This window comes from Anolis carolinensis, chromosome 5 (genome assembly GCF_035594765.1).
Source record: "Anolis carolinensis isolate JA03-04 chromosome 5, rAnoCar3.1.pri, whole genome shotgun sequence".
NCBI classification, from domain to species: domain Eukaryota; kingdom Metazoa; phylum Chordata; class Lepidosauria; order Squamata; family Dactyloidae; genus Anolis; species Anolis carolinensis.
In genome coordinates this window covers 151,759,378-151,780,903 of record NC_085845.1, presented here as the reverse complement: position 1 = coordinate 151,780,903, position 21,526 = coordinate 151,759,378, and the positions used below count along the sequence as shown (strand labels likewise).

Below are 21,526 nucleotides of genomic sequence, written 5' to 3'. Positions count from 1 at the left end.
TCAGAGCAGCTGTATGTACATACAATATATTATATTATTAGCATAACACAATATTAGCATTATACATTACTGTATTGACCTATACCACTATACTATTATATAATATGTAATATATAACATATAATTAATATTATTATATGGTATTACTATTAGTATTATATTGTATAACATAAGATTATTATCAATATTATATGTATATACAATATATTATATTATTAAAACTGATATAAAATATTATATTATAAAACTGAGGGCGGGGGCCAGGTAAATGACCTTGGAGGGCCGCATCCGGGCCCCGGGGCTTAGTTTGAGGACCCCTGGTCTAACATCTGAAGAGTTATATTTTCTCAACCATGAACTACAATTTCAGATTTGCAAAAACAATTTCTTTTGAAAAAGTTCACTTGAGAAGTAGTAGAAAAAGAAGATAAAGCCAGATTGAATTAGTCATGTTTACATCCTTCTGAGATCAATGTGAAAAACAGACACTGACTAACTTAAATCCCACTGATTTCAGCGGATTCTAGCAATAGTTAATTTAGGCTGGACTGAACCCACTTTTTTCTTATCCGACTTTTTAAAAATTGTATCAGAAGCGACTGGAGAACATGCTGCAAGTTACTTCTGGTGTGAGAGAATTGGCCGTCTACAGAGATGTTGTCCAGGAGATGCCCGGATGTGGGAGGGTTCTCTCACGTCCCTGCAAGCTAGAGCTGACAGATGGGAGCTCACCCTGTCTCATGGATTTGAACTGGCAACCTTCAGGTCAGCAACGCAACCTTCAGGTCAGCAGTTCAGCTGGATAGTCAACTACTATTGCTGTTTACCAGGAAAGTCTGGGCTTAGAAAGGAAAAATCCACTCATCCATGTGAAGAATTTTGGATTTCTGGACAAACGGTATGCAATCTGTATCTTAATTTCTCATAATAGGAACATTTATGTCTCTTTCTGCCAAACAAAGGGGCAGTAACTTCCTATCTTATGTTTAAAACCATACCAGAATTTGATTAGATAAATGTTCTACTTATAACAGTCTAATTCATATGCATATTTAACAGGGTAATGACAACTTTCAGACTCCCTCAGCCAGTATGACCTCTGTTTGGACATGGGCAACTTCCAGAATTCCTCAGTCAGGATAGGCACTGGGGATTCTGTGATTTGTAGAATCAGGTTTGATATTTATTTTTATATATGTTCCACCCTCATGAATGAATCTCATAAAAAAAAACACAGGACTACACAGGACTAACTTTCAAATAACTGATGCTGCTTAATTATCCTTGTATGTGAGGAAAGAGGGGGAAATGTCTCAGAGAAGACACCATTCTTTAATATAAAAGGCATGTGAGATACATGTCCAAAAGTTTAAATCTCAGGTTGTATGGGTGCTCAATCTCATTGCAAATCAATACGTTCTGCAGCAGTTGTTATAGCAACCAGCTGGTAATGCTTGTGCAGAAATATGTATTTCATGATAGAGGGCCCTCATGTAAACCAACAAGTTTGCCTCTCAATTGATCATTTAGAAAGTTTACTGATCTGAAAAGGGGAAGCAATTCTTTTGCATTGTAAAGATGTCATAAATGACTTAAAGAAGAGGAGAGATGTTCAATTCTAGTTCCTACTAGACTGTAACAGTTGTTCAACACTGGAAAAGACTAGCTTGGAGGGCAGCAGACTCTCCTTCAATGAAGGCTTTGAAGTAGAGGTTAGAAGGACACCATGTATTTCACACCTTAGTTGTTTGATGCTATGCTGGCAGAATACTGACCTCAAAGCTATAATTCCATGATTCTCCTATTAGATTCAGGAGAGAAAAGTAGCTCAAGGAATAAAATTCCAAGAATTTCCTATCCAATATGGTTAACTCTGGAATAGCAATCCTAAAAGCTGTAGTTAGAAAAATAACTTTCTAAGCTTTGGGAACTACATGTTACATCATAGTCTAAGATATCTAGTTGTTCTTAGACTACAATGAGTCCTTGCAAGCAAGGCCAGTGATCAGAGATTGGGAACCACGGGCTGGGGAAAGATGCTTTATTATCCTCTAAGTTTTGTATTTAGGCATTTTTTCAAATACCAAGACATAGCTTTATCAGTCCGCCCAGATTTCATACTTCTCTACCGACCAAATGTCAATCATCACAAAGATATCACTACACAGAAGAGACAATGGACAAATATTTGACATACTATAGCCATTATATAGGTGGTTGATGCATAGCAAGTAGCTCATCCTTTCCACTGAAAGAACTACAAACACCAAATCTGGCACAGCTTCCATTCATAATGGACCTGACATATCATCCAGCCAAAAGGAGAGCCTGAATATGATGAGAATTGTTAGAACAAATGACAAAGAAATGGAACAAAGTATTTTAAGAAGAAGCAGGGAAAGCATGAGATGACAGATAGAGAGCAATGCATATGGAAAGGGCAAGTTCTCAAAGGTGGAAGCAGAAATGTTGACATTTGGTATGAAAAGAAAGAATGATGAGAGTGGAAATAGAACATTGCTCTGCACAGAAAGTGAGTGGAGAAATCATATTTCCTTCAGTATATTGCAGGGATACCAGAAACAAGCTGGGAAGCTGAAGGCAAGCTAGATGCAATCCAAGTAATAGTAAAAACGATCACAAATTATCTTTATTATAATTCATATTCCTGCTACTATTATAGTAGAGTCTCGCTTATCCAACATTCTGGATTATCCAATGCATTTTTGTAATCAATGTTTTCAATTTTGGTGCTAAATTCGTAAATACAGTAATTACTATATAGCATTAATGTGCAATGAACTACTTTTTCTGTCAAATTTGTTGTATAACATGATGTCTTTGTGCTTAATTTGTAAAATCATAACCTATTTTGATGTTTAATAGGCTTTTTCTTAATCTCTTCTTATTATCCAACATATTCGCTTATCCAACGTTCTGCCAGCCCGTTTATGTTGTATAAGTGAGACTCTACTGTATTACCATTGCTCTCACAAAGTTCCTTTAGAATGAAGGCATAAGTGACAATGGGCATTTAATTTCCATTTTACAGATGGGACTAAGGCTAAGAAAGGTTCACCAAAGGCCACCTACCAATGTTTATGTCTGAACAGAGTCATGGCATTCTATCCAATTAATCATGTTGTTTAGGAAAGAGGTGGATTGTGAAATAATGCCCCCAAAGTAAAGAATCCATAAAATAAAAGTGAGATAGAGCCTTAAATATGAGAAACTCCCTGACTGCAATTGCAAGGCAGTGAAAATGTGGGCTGGGGAACAAACTGTAGTCTCAAGAAAGCTCCACTTGCAACACACAGATGACCATCTGCTTAGCAACACAGGTTGCCATAAATACAGAGCAGAAATCCCAGTTTCTTTTATAGTACACAGCAATTCCCCACATGAGCTCACTCAGGCATTTCAGAAAGCTCAGACTTCAAGCTCCTGTACTTTCATTTGATGACACAAATCAATCCCATTTAAAGGGACAATTTTTGAAGACAAAACAACAGGCACACTAAATTAATCAGACAGTCAATATTTCATTCAGGAATTTTTAAAAATGTAACTTACAAGTTCATAACACAAAACCTTAATACAAAAAGTATAATATCAATCATTTCATCTTTGTGTGGTTGTGAGAAATATTATGCCAATGGCACCAGCTTACTGTGTGAAAGAGAAACCTCAGAGATGGAAAAAAGGTGAGAAGGAACCACTCTTGGAAAGAGAGCTTGATGGGGAAAGGGCCTTGTGGACACTTACAAAACAGAAAGGGGACAAATCAAAGTGAAATGTGAATTGACAGTCATGCCTGTATATTTATTTCTCTATAACCTTGAAATGCAGTATGAATCTGGAATATTTTGGTCTACTTAGAATATTTAAATGGCACATAACCCTTTCCCCAGTTTGATCATACAACATGAGTGCAAAACATACTGATGTGAATATGTGCATTTCTGCATGGCCACAGTTTTGATGCAAGTTATGCATTTCCCCATACCAGTAGCCAATGCACAACATGCTCCTTGATGCACTGGGTGCACATCAAAATGATTAACTATTGAAGGTGATATCATTCCAATGTTGTTGCAACCCTGGAAGATCACCCGATACTGAAGTCCGAATGCAGACAATATCTCCCTCTCAACACAATCCTAATTCCAGCCACAGCTTTGCGAGGCTTGGCTCTGGAACAGATTTTCAGTTCTAGGGATCAGTTTCAAAACATGTAAGCTAGAAAGCTGAATGTTCCTAAATATATGCAGAGTGCCACAATGCCAGCATTAAATCTATCAGAGAAGGGAGATTTTAGACTGAGGAGCTGCACCAGATGAGATCACATTTAGATTGTAAAAACTCTTTTACATACCAACACAGATTTTTCATGTTTGATGCAACGGCTAGAAGCAATGCATTAAAACCTCATCAGACCTTATTTCTATCCACCTAGATATATATTCTGTCCTTCTCCACCCTCCATAAATAGATCATCATGCTTGAGAAGGTCCCTCCCTTATAGCAGATTAGCTGCAACTTGAAGATTATGTGAGAAACCACAGCCCTGCAAATAATGCCAACACCTGTTTCCCTAGTGAATGGTGTTTACAAGGGAGGTGCCACACTCCAGTCTACTTTACTGTCTCTGGCTGTTCCACTGGAAATGGATCATCAGGTCTGGGGTGGTCTAACAACTAGGAAAAATAAGAACTTTTTTGGGTTGCTGTGAGTTTTCTGGGCTGTATGGCCATGTTCCAGAAGCTTTCTCTCCTGGCATTTCACCCACATCTGTGGCAGGCATCCTCAGAGGTGTGAGGTCTGTTGGAAACTAGGCAAGTGGGGTTTACAGTGTAAAAACAGAGGAACTCCAGACAAGAAACAATCAGGGCCAGCCAACACCTTCCAACAAAGGATTCCCCCAGGCTTTGAATCAGCAAGGCCATTAAATGCAAATCAAGGTGATCAATTGCAACAATCACACCTGCCTCAAACAGTCAAGAATTCTTTCTCCCACCCTGGACATTCCACAGATATATAAACCCCACTTGCACAGTTCCCAACAGGCCTCACAACCTCTGTGGATGCCTGCCATAGAGTTTGGCGAATGTCAGGAGAGAATGCTTCTAGAATATGGCCATACAGCCCAAAAACTCACAACAACCCAATGATTCTAGCCATGAAAGTCTTCAACACAACATTTTTTTTAGTTCTGAGAGGTGAATCCTTCCTCATAAAATGACTAACAACATCCCCGAGAAACACTCCTGTAACCACACTGCATAGACTAAAGACTTGTTACGAGAATGACAGCCACCAGAAAGATAACCAAATCAGCAGTGGCTTTTCAGTCCAACCACAAGGAAGTTCTGTCTCACCTTGACAACCTCTTGAGCAGGTACCCCTTTAATTTCATTTGCTTCAAATCTACCACACAGCACTGAAATCTTGAATGAGCCCCACAGAGGAATATGCAGAAGCCTGCTCCAGTTGCAATGTGAGCGATGCAACACCCTTGCATCGTTCACACAGGTGACCTGACTTGAGGGTTCAATCTCTCCTTGCCAAAGTAGCCCAGAGCTTGCTTTCATCAGTCTCCATAGTGTCTCCAGATCTTGCTTCTCCCTCTTTCCCTTATGCCCCCCTACAATGAAATCACAAGTACCTGTTGAAACCAGACGGGAAAGAGGACTAGGACGTGTTGAGACATGCCGGCGGCGGGGAATTAATGGGGCTCCTCCATGCCCTGGAAAGCAAGCTCATGCCCACCTCCCACTCAGACAGGCTGGCTGGCAGCCTGACTGTACCTTGCAGATTTCTTGCTATTAATACCCAGGAAAAGGAGGAGGAGCAGACGCAATTGGGGGAGGCAGTGGGGGGGGGGCACTTTTGAGAGGCTGGCATTCAAGTCTTCTGGGGATGGAGGGGAGGGAGCAGGGTCCAAGGTTGGCACTGAGCAGATCATATATATATACCTATCCCCCACAACCAGACACACTGAAGACATCTGCCCTTGCGCTTTGCTACTCTGCTGCTGAATATGCATGCCCAGTGTGGAACACATCTTACCACATTAAAACAGTGGATGTGACCCTTAGTGAGACATGTCACATCACAGGATAATTTTCTTTAAGCTAGCTGGCACTGCCCCACTTGATGTGTGATGGGAAGTTGATGCTAACTGTGACAGAAATAAGGTTGAACACTGTGAAAGCCATCCACCGCATGGCTATCAGCCTCCTCCCAGTAGACTCAAATCAAGGAAAAGCTTCATGAGAACCACCACTCCTCTTAACATTCCCCCAGCAACAGCAAGAGTATCCCTCTGGGCAGCTAAACTAGGAAATCCCAGTTGGATGACCCCCTACGAGGGCCCGTCTCCAGGGGCAAACCAAGAATGGGCAACTTGGAAGTCCCTGAACAGACTAAGAAGCGGAGTGGGCAGATCAAAAGTTGTTTTTCTTAATCTGTTAATCTTATGCTTATATTATTGATGTACTTTGATTGTTGTTATGTGATTTTAATATGTTGTAAGCCGCTTTGGGTCCCATGAGGGAGAAAAGCAGGATATAAATAAAGAATTATTATTATTATCAAAAGACAACCTGGCATAATGGCACTACCTAAAATAATCCCCCACCTTGTGCGACTTTGGAGCAGAACAGACAACTCCGCATCTGTACTTGTCCGCAATGTCCTGCCTCCTGTACAGAGGAAGAATTGTTCGAGGCTACAGACAATGCAGTCGCTGTTGCCCGTTTTTGGTCAAAAGATATTTAGTCACTTGTGCTCCTTCTATTCTTATCAGTTTTATACGAATTTATTAATGCAATGCTTTTGATACAGATAAATAAATAAATAAAATCACAGGTTGCCTGCGCCCCAAACTACTGGAGAAATTATATTGTTTGGCCGGTATTGCACCACCTGACATCCACCGGGAAGTAGCAACCAATAATGAAAGGACCAAGGCAGTGACATCTCAGGCCCATCCCCTGTTCGGATATCAGCCAGCACGCCAACGCCTTAAATCAAGAAACAGCTTCCTACGATCTAAAGGAACACATCAGCAAGCGAGAGTCCAAAAGTGGCAGGCTAAAACCCAGAACCTCAAGCCATGGCTGATATCCTCCTGGGCAAACAGAAGACTTCGAAGGTGCTGAACAGACCGCAAGGTGCAGAGCCATCTTAAAAAATGGGGCCACAGAGTATAGTCCGCGATATGCGAGTGTGGAGAAGAGCAAACCACAGAACACCTATTACAGTTTTGGGCAAACTTTGTTTTGCCCAAAACAAAGCGGCTGAGGGGGAAAAGGAAAGGGCCTGAGGCGGTGAGGAATGGTGGGAGTTGAAGTCCAAAATATCTGACAGGGCCAAGTTTGCCCATGCCTGACCTATTACAATGCAGCCTGAGCATTGTACAATGGAGGACCTTCTTGTAGCGACACCAGAGGCGCTCCAAGTGGCCAGCTCCTGCTCAAAGGACATTGAGTATAAGGTTAAGTTCATAACTTTGAGTTTTTAAATGCATTACAACTGTACCCTCAGTTGGCTCCTGACACGATGAATAAAAACCCCTCCAAAGCCCCCCTCCCACCTTCCCCAAATTCCCGGCCTCGCTCTTGCTCACCGTGTGGGCAGCGCTGCTGGGCTTGAGCGGCGGCAAAGCGATGGGCGAAGGCGGTCCGGTCCGGGAGGCGCCTCTGGCCGCGAGGCCCGGCGAAGAAGGCTGGCACTGGCGGGCGCCCTCCCCTCCTCCTCCTCCTCCAACTCCTCCAGCTCCGGCCCTGCTGCCTGCGGGGGGAGAAGAGGCCAGAAGAGAGCGGCTGAGGGAGGAGAGCCGGAGAAAGGGGTGGGTGGGAAACACGGGGGGAGGGAGCTTTTCCCCATCGCATGGGGCGCCCTTCATCCACGATCAAGCCGGGGAAAGAGGTGATAGCCCTCCCTGCTAACAATTAATTCAGTTCCCAGAGATCTCCTGGCCTGGGACCGTCCAAGGCCAAACCTAGAAATGAGGGAGATAGGACCCTGCAACGCAGAATGGAAGCGTCGCTCTCTCTTGCATCTTGGGCCTATTGGGGGCCTATTGGGGGCCTGGACCCCTCCCTCCCGGCCTTTCACTCACTCATTCACTCACTCCCTCGCTCTCTCGCTCTCTCTCACCAGGAGCAGCGGCTCCTCCAGCCCCGGCAGCAGGTTTCCTGGTGGTTAACATGGCCGCTGGTGGGGAGGGCTTGGGGAGCGCATCTCAAGGCTGCTGCTGCTGCTTCTCCGTGTCCTCCTTCGCCTCCGTCTCTTCCTCCTCGGGCTCCTCTCCTCCTCCTCCGCGCTGGGCCCCGGCGTTGCCTCGCAAGCCCCCAGGCGCCGGCCCCTCCGCCGCATCCGTCCCCGAAGAGCCCGGCCTCCGCTTTCGCCCTCTCCTCCTCCTCCTCCTCTTCTTCCTCCTCTCCGCCTTGCTCCGGCCCGAAAGGCATCACCCGGGCAGCGTCCAGGGTCCCGCGGTGCCTTCGCGGGAGGACGGGGAGGGCGACATGAGGGGCTGCCTTCTTCTCCCTCCCTCCTCCTCCTCCTCGCCTTCCTTCTGGCTCTCCTCCCCTTCGGAGAGACAAACACAGGCGGAGCGACGGCCTGGAGCCCAAGGAGGGGGGCTTCCGAGCCAAGCCAAGACAAGCCCCGCCCCTTCTCCCCTCGCCCCGCCCCTCACACTTTCCCCGAACCCTCTCCCCCTCACGCTCGGATCTGACAGAGTGGCAGCCCCTCCCCTCCCGCCCTTGGATTGAATTGAAAGGCGAGGGAGGTGGCAATGGGCAGCCTCTCCCTCTTCCCGCCCCTTCCTCCTCCTCCTCCTCCTCCTCCTACACACACGTAGGCAGCGGCTACTGCTCGCCCCGGGCCTCGCAAAGGACGGGGCGAAGGGCCTCGTTGCCTCCTTCATGGACTTCTCAGGTCCCCTCTCCTCAGGCGGCCCTTTTTCTCCCGCCCACACCTCCACTTCGTAAGGAGAGCGAAGAGAAACAACGAGTTCGGATGGTGCAGAGGCCAAAGAACGCGGTTCCCGTCCTCAACGAGAAAGGGAGCCGCTCTTCCCAATGGGGCTCGAGGCCATAGAAAAGGGAGTTAGGAAATGCAATCAGAATCTGTTTAGAATCTGTTCATAGTTTGCGGCCCCCCGATGGCGTAGTGGACTAAGGGACTTGAAGGTTGGGTTGCTGACCTGAAAGCTGCCAGGTTCGAATCCCACCCGGGGAGAGTGCGGATGAGCTCCCTCTATCAGCTCCAGCTCCATGCGGGGACATGAGAGAAGCCTCCCACAAGGATGGTAAAAACATCAAAAAAAATATCCGGGCGTCCCCTGGGTAACATCCTTGCAGACGGCCAATTCTCTCACTCCAGAAGCATCTCAAGTTGCTCCTGACACAAACAAAAATTGTTTGCAGTGAGTTTTCCAGGCTGTATGCCCATGTTCCAGAAGCATTCCCTCCTGATGTTTCGCCCACATCTATGGCACGCATCCTCAGAGGTTGTGAGGTTGCCTTTGAGGACTGTTCGGAAGCTCCAAATGGTCCAATGGGAGGCAGCCGGATTGCTCACGGGAGTATAAACCCCCACTGCAACATCAGCTCCACTGGCTACCAGTCTGCTACCAAGCACAATTCAAAGTGTTGGTGTTAGTCTATAAAGCCCTAAACGGTTCTGGCCCAGTTTACTTGTCCAAACGTATCTCCCTCTATGGACCATCTCAGAGTTTAAGATCATCCGGGGAGGGCCTACTCTCGGTCCTGCCTTCTTCACAGGCAGGGGACAAGAGACAGGGCCTTCTCAGTGGTGGCCCCTCAGCTATGAAACTCCCCAGATCAAGCCCCTTCCCTCTTGATCTTCCATAAAAGAGTAAAAACGTGGCTCTGAGACCAAGCTTTTGGAGAACATGTGCAATAAACAGTTATAGAATGACATTTTATGACTATAGGAACGGCCCGGTTTATGCTTGTGGATCATGTGATCAGTTGTGACTCTTATTGTTTTAATTGTATTTTAGTGTTCTGTTTTAAATGTTCATTTCGTTGTGTATTGTTGCTGAGGCATCAAATATCTGCCTTTGCATAAGGCCACCTTGAGTCCCCTTCGGGGTGGAGAAAGGCGAGATATAAATAATGTAAATAAATAAATAAATAAATTGTGAGGTCTGTTGGAAATTAGTCAAGAGGGGTTTATATATCTGTGGAAGGTCCAGGGTGGGAGAAAGAACTCTTGTCTGTTGGAGGCAAGTGTGAATGTTGCAATTATTCACCTTGATTAGCATTGAAAAGCTTCAAGCCCGGCTTTGAATGCAATTTCCTGCTTCTTAGCGGGGGGGGGGGGGGGGGGGGTTGGACTGGATGGCCCATGAGGTCTCTTCCAACTCTACTATTCTATGATTCTATTATTCTATGATTCCTGCCTGAGGGAATCCTTGAACAACCACCATGGCAGACTACACAGAGAAGCCATTGAAACCCACAAGCATGTGGACAATTTCAACATAAAAGAGGAAACCATGAAGATGAACAAAATCTGACTACCAGTATTTAAAAAACTCTAAAATCAAGACAGTAAATAAAGAACAACACTCATAAACAGGGGAATTCTAAACAAGAAACAATCAGGTCCAGCTGACACCTCCCAACAAAGGATTCCCCCAAGCAGGAAGCAAGCAGGCTTTGAAGTTGCAAGGCCATTCAATTCTAATCAAGCTGCACAATTGCAACATTCACACTTGGCTCAAACAGACAAGAGTTTTCTCCCACCCTGGACCTTCCACAGATATATAAACCCCTCTTGCTTAGTTTCCAACAGACCTCACAACCTCTGAGGATGCCTGCCATAGATGTGGGGGAAAGGTCAGGAGAGAATGCTTCTGAAACATGGCCACACAGCCTGGAAAGCTGACAGCCATCCAGAGAGGGGAAAGATGGACTGTATTTTCCTCTGGAGAAAAGAGGCTAGACCCTGGGGAAATCAAGGGAAGCTTCATTCTATTATTATCATCATTATCATCATCACCATCTCACAACCAAGACGCAAAGCTGACTCTTCTTAGCTCTCATCTATGAGGCAGGTTGCTTTTGAATCCACACTAAGAGGATGCCCACCCCAAGCAACTTCTTCTGTGGCCATAGGAAGTGTCTCTATGGTGAATAGGAAAATCGTGTTCCGCCTCCCTTCTCCAGAGCCCAAAGGAGGAAACCTCTCTCCCCCTCCTTCATCTGGTACTTGAAGGAATCCCTCCCTCTCTTCGTGGGCGGAGGGTTGTTTGTAAATAATGCACTGAAAAGGCAGAAGGAGGAACTTCCTTCTGAAACTCAGAGAGAGAGACTTTAGTCTGAGATAAGCTAGCAAAGCAGGAGAATGAAGTTATCTCTTATCGTTGTTTGGGTGTGCGCTTTCCCTTTCGAAGGAGGGCAAAGGAAGGCTGGGGAGGCAGCATAGTGTATTGGCTTGAGCGTTGAGGCTGTGGGCCATCTACACTGCCCAATGTCTTCTTAGCAAGAGTTGTCCAGAAGGGGTTTCTTATGGCCCTCCTCTGAGGCCGACTGTGTGGCTTGACCTATGTCTCCAGGTGGGTTCCATGGCTTGAGATTGGAGCCCTGTTCTCCAGAGTCATAAAGTGTATCTCTAAACTATAGAATGAAGACAATTTGACACCACTTTAACTGCCTGGAGATAATGCTATGGAATTCTGGGAGTTGCGCTTTGATGGGGGCACCAGTGCTCTTTGGTAGAAATGTCTAAAAACCTTGAAAACTGCCATCTTCCGTGATTCCATTGCATTGAGCCATGGCAATTAAAGTGTGAAACTGCATTCATTCTACACTGTAGATCAGGCATGGGCAAACTTTGGCCCTCCATGTGTTTTGAATTTCAACTCCCACAATTTCTAACAGCCAATAGGTTGTTAGGAATTGTGGGAGTTGAAGTCCAAAACACCTGAAGAGCCGAAGTTTGCCCATGCCTGCTGTAGATGAACCTTGTGACTCTGGAGAGCAGGATGTGAGTCTCCTTCAAGCCATGGAAACTCACATTAGGTAAGTCACACACTCTTGGCCTCAGAGGAAAACCATGGCAATGCTCTTCTGGACAAATTGTGTCAAGAAAACCCTGCGATAGTTTCGCCTGAGGGTAGCCCTAGGTCAGACATGACTTGAAGGCTCATGGCAACAGCAAAAGAAACGTTAAGGGAGATATCTTGTTTCTCTAACAAAACATACACTTAATAAAACACAAATATTCCCACTGTGGAATGAATAAAAGTATAAGCAGTGCAACACTTACTCCAGCAGTTTGCCAAATTATTATTGAGTGAGCATGTTTCTTTTAAACTTGCTGTATATGTGGCAGATAGGAGTGGCCCATTTACAGGATTGCTGTAAAGAGAGAGGGTGATAAGGATGTGCGGGTGAAGAAAGAAGGAAAAAGCAGCTGTCTCAGTCTAGATAAGTAAGAAGTAAGAATGGTAACTCAATAATAAGGAACTCCTGAGGAAATAGTCAAGAGTTCCAGTTTTTATTCTTCATTCCAGAGCAAAAGTTCAGGCAGAGTTAAGTCAGAATAATGTGAGAGAATAAGTCCATGTATGTGCTGAAACTGTCTCAAGCATATTTGATCTTGTAGTGGCCACAGGACAGAAAAAGCAGACATACTTTGATAGGAAATATTGTCAAACCCCTTTGCTATATCAGAACTTTTGGTTTTGTAATGGAATATTTCTTCAGAGGATTTTAGAGGGCCGACATGGTGTAATGGTTTGAGTCTTGGACTATGACTAGGGACCAAGGTTTGAATCCCTGCTCAGCCATGGAAATAGCTGGACAACCTTAAGCAAGTCACATTCTCTCAGTCTCAGCGAAAGAATAGGCAATTCTCACCCCGCTGACATTATCCCAAGAATGCCCTGTGATAGGTTTGTCTTAGGGTTGCCATAAGTCAGAAACAACTTAAAGGCACACAACAACACTATATAATGTTCCAGTTAACAGAAGCTGAATGTTTCAATATCTTCTGGGAAATGTCACATATTCAAATTTCCACAGAAGAGCTATCACTTGAAAACTACATTTTAAGTGTCTTCGGAGTATAGAAACATAATAGCAACTAATATTTTATGGTATGGCCTTGGCATCCACTGGAGTTTAGTTCCCTGATCCCTCCATGGATGCTCAAGTCCCATTATGTATAGTGGTGTAGTACAATGTGGCTTATAGAAAATACATTTGCTGGCACTTGCCACTTCTTTTGAGAATTGTATGCATTTATGTTCTGATTGAGAAGTGGAACTTTCATCCTTTAAAAGACAAAGAGAAATGATGGGGACATAATGGGGAGTTGTCTTGTTACTCTGAACCACAATGCATTCCTGACACTGGGATTCTTTGTAGTCTGCAGGGGTGGTTCTGCTAAGTGTGGGAGAACTGCAGTGCTTTAATAGCATTGTGAGAATATGAACATCCTAAAACAGAACCACTTCTTTGAGAAAAGACACCAATATTAAAGCATTTGCTGGAAATTGGAGCAATGGCTGTAAATTTGCTGCAATATTAACCAAGGGTCACTGAAAAGACCTCAAGGGAAGAGAGTGGAAATGTACTGAATGCTGCATTAATTACAGAGAGAGAGGCCAATGTTACAAAGTTAAAAATTTACCTTGAACTTTACAGTCTCACAGGAATAACAAAGCGAAGAGACAGTGAAGAGCATAAATGTAGGCACCTCTTCTCTGTTTATCAATTTGATTTGACAACACAAGGGTTAATACCTTTTGAAGGTACTTCAGGTATTTCAGAGGACTCCTAATCTTACCAATCAAATGGCACCATGCATCCCTTCTGCTTCTTTCTCAATGCATTTTATGTGATAAGAAAGAACATGGTAGTAACAACAGGACAGGATAGAAATGGGAGCCTTGGGAAACTCTGCAAATGGCCCTGAGTGATTGCACAGTATAACCTCACCGAGAGAAGTATGTAAGATCCTGTTTAAACGGAAGAAAATAATCCTGGACTTTTGGAATTGTGGATATTTCACAGCAATGTGTCTGAACAGTGACCTTCCTTGGTGCCTCACATTAGAGATACCGAAACGTAATCTTTTGGGTTTTGAGAAGTACTGTCAGATTCAACTGACAGCAGTTATTAATGCTGATTTGGCTTTGAAGTAGAGGAAAGAGAAAGTATTTGCATTGCACAACATGAGAGGAAACACCTGGCAACCTATATATCAACAAATGCTACCAAAACAATAGTGCACAGGAAGTGCAGTAAAGAAAGAAGTACAATGTGGTTTGATAAATGAAATGAAGTATGTTTTCATACAAATCAGCTAACTAAATTAGCAAGTATTTAAGTTTAAAACAAGCTTGAAAAGGATAAAAAGCAGAGGAAACAGACTATTGAATCACATGGGATATTATTGGTATAATAAAATACATGTTTCAGACAATGCCACCACAAGGTACATAAAGCTTCAAATGGCGAAGGAGATAGTGTCTTTTGGACCCACTTTTTCCACAAAAGCTCTCAGTGGACATAATATTTCATTTTAAAAAAACATGCTTTTTGGAATGATGCCTTCTGCTCTTTGAAAATTTATCATTTTTAAATCAGATTTTGGCATGGGGGGAGTATTCATAGAATCATAGAATAGTAGAGTTGGAAGAGACCTCATGGGCCATCCAGTCCAACCCCCTGCCAAGAAGCAGGCCCAAACAGCCTGATCTACACAATTAGCCCCATATCTACACAATATTCACATTTGCAATTAATGAACCTTCAATCCACCCCCTTCCCCAGTGCCACCTTCCAGCAACAGAATATATCTACTGGGAATTTGGAGAAATCGATTCTGCCATGAATAAAAAGGATGCTATGACTCTCATTAAAGCAATTTATACACTTCGTACAAATTGAATGAACAGCAGCTCTTCGAAAAAATCCAGCTGAAATTTCACCTTAAAAACACACACGAGGAAGACTATATTTCAGAATGATGCAGTTCATTGATTCATAAAGCAGGTGTCCACCTTATGTGCCTGTGCGATTGCAGATTTTGGAGCAATCTAGCAGTTCCTCAATCCCTTTTTGGTCTGGCTCTTTATTATATTCATTTCTGTTTCATGGGAAAGAATCCCTTACACATTTTGTGATGCTACTCAAAACAGGACTTAAGTTAACTTTATGTATGGGATCATTCTGAAAAACATTCAATTATCTGTGAAGGGAATAATAATTGTTGGTATCAAAGATGCTTGATATGTTTCATCTGCTTTTTGCTTTTTTTCCTTTGCTCTCCCTCACCATGAACTGTGAATCTGACATGGTCTAGTTTTTGCTGGCGACATGACAAGTACATTTAATCAATTTTTTCCACAAGAACTTTTAATAAGCCATTGCTCCTGGACCCTGAAAACCTACTAATCCTAATGGGATAAATTCCCATCAGGATTAGTAAGTACAAGTTTCTTCAGGCATTTGTTCAGTGCTTTAATGATATCTCATATTTAATTCTTGTTCCTAAGCTCTTGCCTACTTGTCTCTTAGGAATGCTGTCACTTTTATAGTGCCATTAAGATATAATAATAGGTGTTTTAGTGGTCTGTGAGGAGTCCCCTCAGAGGCATTCTGTGAAAACATGAGATTCATTTTCAGTCCAAGGTGATGCTAACCTGGAAAGCAAACTAGAGTAGCTTCATAAAAGAATCTCTGTAGATGGTGTTTTTGTGACCATGTCTGCATAGACTATAGTGTTGAAGCCAACAATGAAGCTGATGTCAGTGTATTGGTGGCACATGTAGAATCTGTACTCATTGATCAGACCATGCTTTTTTGAGCACATGCAGCAGGATCACAAGCCCTAGTTGAACTTCTTGGGAAGGCTCCAAAAGAGCCACTGCTGCATCAACTGCTTTGGCCTCATTAGATGTGTATGTTGTTACTGTCCTCATCCTTCCACCAATAAGGACAGTGCAGATTTTCTAGGACATTCAACCTTCGACTTCTTTTTTTTTCGGGGGGGGGGGGGGGAGGAAGAAGAGACAAGATTCCTGCATATCTGTATCCTCAACACTGCAAAAACAAACAAACAAAAAAACAAAAACAAAAAACGTACAAACAACCCAAATATCAGAAATACGACAGCAATGCTTTTTGTCAAAATCCACTTAAAATCCATATTTTTTTAAAAAAAATGGAATGGAGGTTATGCGTGTGCACAAAATGTGTGTTAGTGAAACATATAATATGAAAATAGGTAGAAATGTTCATGTGAACTGGAAAATTCCCAGTGAAATGCAGAATTGGGACAGAATCAACTTAGCCTTGAGAAAATGGAAATTGTGGGGCGGGCTGGGGGTGGGGGGACCTAGCTTTGAGAATAAATTGTCTGTGTCTGAGTTCCATGCATGCTGAACTACTGTACTAGTGAAGATATTTCAGTCCCCACACCTACATGTCAGTTGTATTTGTTAAAGCAGTTTTGCTAGCTCTTTCAATATATTCACATTTCAAGACAGTTTCAGGTTTACAAATTTAAATTGGCTTTACCCATATACATCTTTTCAGTGTGTTCATCTGGTATATCTCAAGTTTTTTGTACTGATAGTCTCTTAAGGCTGATATTCATTTTTAAAGTCCGTGTGTTCATTTTTATATTGTGCTGTAGAAGTAAATGGCTGGATACTGTTGATACTGCTCAGATGCATAGAAATTTCTGTTGCTTTAAGCTCTGTGTTAGGACTGAAGGAATGGTAGTTCACTGGACAATGGAGTCCAACTCATTTTTCCCACAGCCAGCATGGCAATGATACAGGATTATGGAAAGGGAAGGCCCAGAAAGGAGGAGAAGGAGGCGGGGGGTGGCGCCATCCTCCCGGGGCCTCGACAGCGCCCCCAGGATGATGGTGCCACAGGCAAAAGCCTACCTCGCCTAGCGGTTGGACCGCCTCTGCATATCGCAAAACTTATTAATGAAGAGGAAAACATAAAGCTTTTGCCTGGCTTAAAAAGAAGGGCAAGATTCCTCCATCTTGTGTTGTTGAAGGCTTTCATGGCTGGAATCACTGGGTTGCTGTGAGTTTTCCAGGCTGTATGGCCATGTGCCAGAAGCATTCTTTCCTGATGTTTCACCCACATCTATGGCAGGCATCCTCATTGGTTGTGAGGTATATTGGAAACTAGGCAAGTGGAATTTATATATCTGTGGAAAGTTCAAGGTGGGAGAAAGAACTCTTGTCTGCATGAGGCAAGTGTGAGTCTTGTTTTCCTCTGCTAAGTACATTGAATGCAAACTACGTTGGCACTTTGAACTAAGTTTGCAGCAATTAAAGTAAGCAGAAGAAAAAGAAGAAAAGTGGGAAGAAGCCACTGATGATGGAGATTGTCTCTGCCATGTTGGGACAGTTGGACAATTTGCTACGATCACACAAGTAGCAGAAAAAAGATCATGACAAAAATATGGCTGAGCCTATTACTGTACTGTAGTCAGGAGCCCTGGTGGCGAAGTGTGTTAAAGCACTGAGCTACTGAACTTGCAGACCAAAAGGTCCCAGGTTCAAACCCTGGGAGCGGTGGGAGCGGCCACTGTTAACTCCAGCTTCTGCCAACATAGCAGTTCGAAAACATGCCAATGTGAGTAGATCAATAGGTACCGCTCCAGCGGGAAGGTAACGACGCTCCATGCAGTCATGCTGGCCACATGACCTTGGAGGTGTCTACGGACAACGCTGGCTCTTCGGCTTAGAAATGGAGATGAGCACCAACCCCCAGAGTCAGACATGACTGGACTTAACGTCAGGGGAAACCTTCACCTTTAACTATTACTGTAGTCTAAGGGGCTGGGATGATCAGCATGGTATATTGCTGGCTGGGGCAAAAAAAAAAATAGTATCCCAAGCACACCCAAGATGCTGCAAATACAGCAGATGTACACTTTTCTCTCCTTCATTAATGCATTACTACATTTCTCAACCATTGCTCATTGAACTAAGACCAATTATATGGACCTTGCATTTTAAGTAAATTTGTCTATAATTATATAAATTGTTGTTTTTATGGTGATTTCTTTGTACTCTGTAACTTCTAGTCTGTAAATATTGACATTTGTATCTGCAGGATGGTTTCAAAGTCAGCAGCTGTACATACAAGCGTGGGTGTTTCTATGCAATAGAAACTACTGTAATCTTTATGACTCCCATACTTTATCAAAGAAGGAAATACTTCACTCAAGGGGAAGGAGGAAAAGACATGAAATAACCTTTCCATACCAGTGTTGTTTAGTAATCTGAACGCCTGGATTTGCCTGATGAAAAATAGTTCCACTCTAGATCAAGGTGAAATGAGGCAGTCAGTCATCTAGATATTGTTGGATTGCATCTCCCAGCATTCCTCAACATTTAGTATATTGACTAAAACTGCTGCTACCTGTGATCCAATAACATCTGCAGAATTGCAACTGTATAGCCAATGAATAAAGAGGAAAGGATTCACATGAAACAAAAGCCAGTCATTGTCAGTAACACAGATCACTTACAATTTATATTGATACTTACAGATCAACCTGTGAACTACACTTTTTTAAAAAATCAATGTGCATGCTAGGGCATAGCATTTTCACATTCAAATGTATTCCATACATTACAGTAATGCATCAACCTGGCATGGGACTATAAATTATGCCTTCTCCTGCTTGGGGATATTGAACTGAAGTGAGGAAAGTGGAAGAGAGATTCAGTCCTCAGAGTCCACACCTGCCAAATACAGCTGTGTGTCTGAACTTAATGGGACTTGGAAAGGGGGGACTGGAATGCCTGCCATCCATGAACAATAAACTATTGCCCTTAAGGAAAGAATTTGCATAAAGGCTGAGGAAGAAAATGTCCTTGCTTTTCTCTGCAGATAAGGGAGGGGAAGAGTAGACACAACAGGCAGTACAAGATTTCCCAAGGTCAGACAGAAGGGAGCGAAAGAAAATTATGCTGATGGATGAAAGGGTAAATACCCTTTCACTTTCTAGGCTCCGTTCCTGTCCTGTACATGTTAGCATTGCTTCTTCTATTCTCTTTTAAAACTTGCAATTTGATTTTATTTTTATTTTTTTAAAGCCCTATGCAAGCCTAGTGTCCTTTCAGACTGCATCCTGGTTCCCCAATCCTGCTTCTTTTCATTCGAATCATTTGTTTCCTTTTCAAATGCCAATGTGTGGGATTAACAAAATGTATGTTGTTATTCTGTCTTCTGTCTCATGATTCACCAGTTCTGAACCAGCAATAGCAATTTGAAGAGCTCAGGAAGAGTTATTATATTTGACAGTCCTGATCCACCTATGTTCATGGACTTGAAAAGTTTCTTTGCAGTGAAATTTTTCCTTTTTAGATGATTTATATATACATTTATTACATTTATAGTTAAATTTCTCTTGAATGAGAAAAGGCAATGTACAGTGAGCCCTTGATATCTGCTGGGGGGTTCCTAGTGGATACCAAACTCCATATATGTGCAAGTCCTACTGAATACAGTCACATAGCAAAATGAAAAAGGCAGAGGAAAGAGAGACCAAATTGCCAATATCCACCTTGTCTGTCTCCTGAGGAATCTGTATAACGATCAAGTAGCAACAGAAAGAACACAGACCATGGAACAACAGACTGGTTCAGGACTGGGAAAGGAGTACAGCTGGGCTTTATCCTCTCACCCTACCTATTCAACTTGAATGCAGAATGAATCATGTGACGTGCAGGGCTTGATGAATCCAAGGCTGGAGTTAAAATTGCTGGAAGAAACATTAACAACCTCAGATATGCAGATGATACCACTTTGATGGCTGAAAGCGAGGAGGGGCCGAGGAGCCTTATAACCAAGGTGAAAGAAGAAAGTACAAAAGCTGGGTTGCAGTTAAACATCAAGAAAACCAAGATCATGATAACCAGACTGACTGATAAGTGGCAAATAAAGGAAGAAAACATGGAAGCAATGACAGACTTTTTATTTCTAGGTGCAAAGATTACTGCAGATGCAGACTGCAGACAGGAAATCAGAAGACATTTACTTCTTGGGAGGAGAGCAACCTCAATAAAATAATGAAGAGTAGAGACAACGAAGGTACACATAACTAAAGCAACGGTATTCCCCATAGTAACCTATAGGTGCGATAACTGAACCATAAGGAAGGATGAGCGAAGGAAGATAGATGCTTTTGAACTGTGGTATTGAAAATTCTGAGAGTGCCTTGGACAACAAGAAGATCAATCTAGTCCATACTCCAGGAAATAAAGCCCAACTGCTCACTGGAGGGAAGCATATTAGAGGTAAAGATGAAGTACTTTGGCCTCATCATGAGAAGTCAGGAAAGTTGGAAGAAAATAATGATGCTGGGGGAAAGGAAGGAAAAGAGAAGAGGGGCTGACCAAGGGCAAGATGGATGGATGGTATCCTTGAAATGACTGGCTTGTCCTTGAAGGAGCTGGGGGTGGCGATGGCCATGAGGTCACGAAGAGTCGGAAGCAACTGAACGAATAAACAACAATATCAAATTCCAAAATCAAGTGTTACTATTTGGAAGGTTTTTTAAAGGAATATTTTAAAGCCATGAAAGGTTGAGTCCGTGGATGCTGAAGGCTGGCTGTACAGAATCTGTGGATACATAAGGTCAGCTGTATAAAGGTCTGCTCCTCCCTGCTTTATTATCACAAAAATGTGTTGCAGTAGGACAGAATGCATAAGAATGAATGTATCCACAAGATAGTCTAGTGTTTTCATGACTTAGTGTTGACTTGAACCTGGGTCTTTTGGACCACAGCTCAGCACACCAATTACTACACATATTGGCCCTTCCTGGTTCTAATAGCAATGTATCATTAGGAAAAATCCATTATTCAAGGGCCTCATCTACACTACTAGCAAGCTAGTAGGTCTCTACATCAGTGTACCTGTCAGTGAAAATGTTTTGCATTCTTATATTTCTCTTAAGCTTTCTGTCCCCTTCCTCCTCGTTTTGTACATTTATGACAGCATGGAACAACTGTTTTAGACCTCCTGAGACTTGCTGCAGATTGCAACTCTCTTAAAATATATTTTAATCCTTTTCTAAAACTATAAATAATTAAATGTATTTTTGTAGGGAAAACCAGGAAAAGGTATACCTATATCTTGCCCTAGAAGAAAGTAATCACTCCTAATCTTTTTGAGGAGACATTGTTGCCTTGTTTGAAACCCGAGAGTTCATTTTCAAGGGTAGTGAGCAGTTTTCAATTGATTTAGGAGACTCTGATTTCCCATAATGTTTCTCAGCTAAAGACTAGGATGTCTGACATTTGAGGTTGTCATGATGCAAAACTGGTTAAAAGATCTGGATTATGTAGGTATGGTCACCTGAGACATCAGTTGAATAAACTCACTCCTCTACTTGTGAATAAACAGATGTCAAATCATTATCACTTCTGAATTTGTATTATTACATCATGGTAAGCTAAGCTGGAGTGCTGTCAAGGTCCATGTCTGGTTTG

The 21,526-nt window shown here is 42.9% G+C and overlaps 1 protein-coding gene across 2 annotated transcripts in view; it reads right to left on the bottom strand.

Moving 5' to 3' along the window:
• dyrk2 (dual specificity tyrosine phosphorylation regulated kinase 2) overlaps nt 1–8,649 on the bottom strand; it is a 35,906-nt gene extending 27,257 nt beyond the window's left edge. Inside the window, exons 1-2 of one of the 2 annotated variants that reach the window (XM_062982590.1) lie at nt 8,164–8,649; nt 7,631–7,794 (exon numbers count right to left, since the gene is read on the bottom strand). In XM_062982590.1, coding sequence (XP_062838660.1) covers nt 7,631–7,794; nt 8,164–8,215 — 216 coding nt within the window. In that variant the 5' untranslated portion in view covers nt 8,216–8,649. Of the gene's footprint in view, nt 1–5,665; nt 5,809–7,630; nt 7,795–8,163 lie in introns of those variants that run through there. The other variant, XM_008116590.3, reaches the window with a different exon arrangement.
• Nucleotides 8,650–21,526: the final 12,877 nt, after the last annotated feature.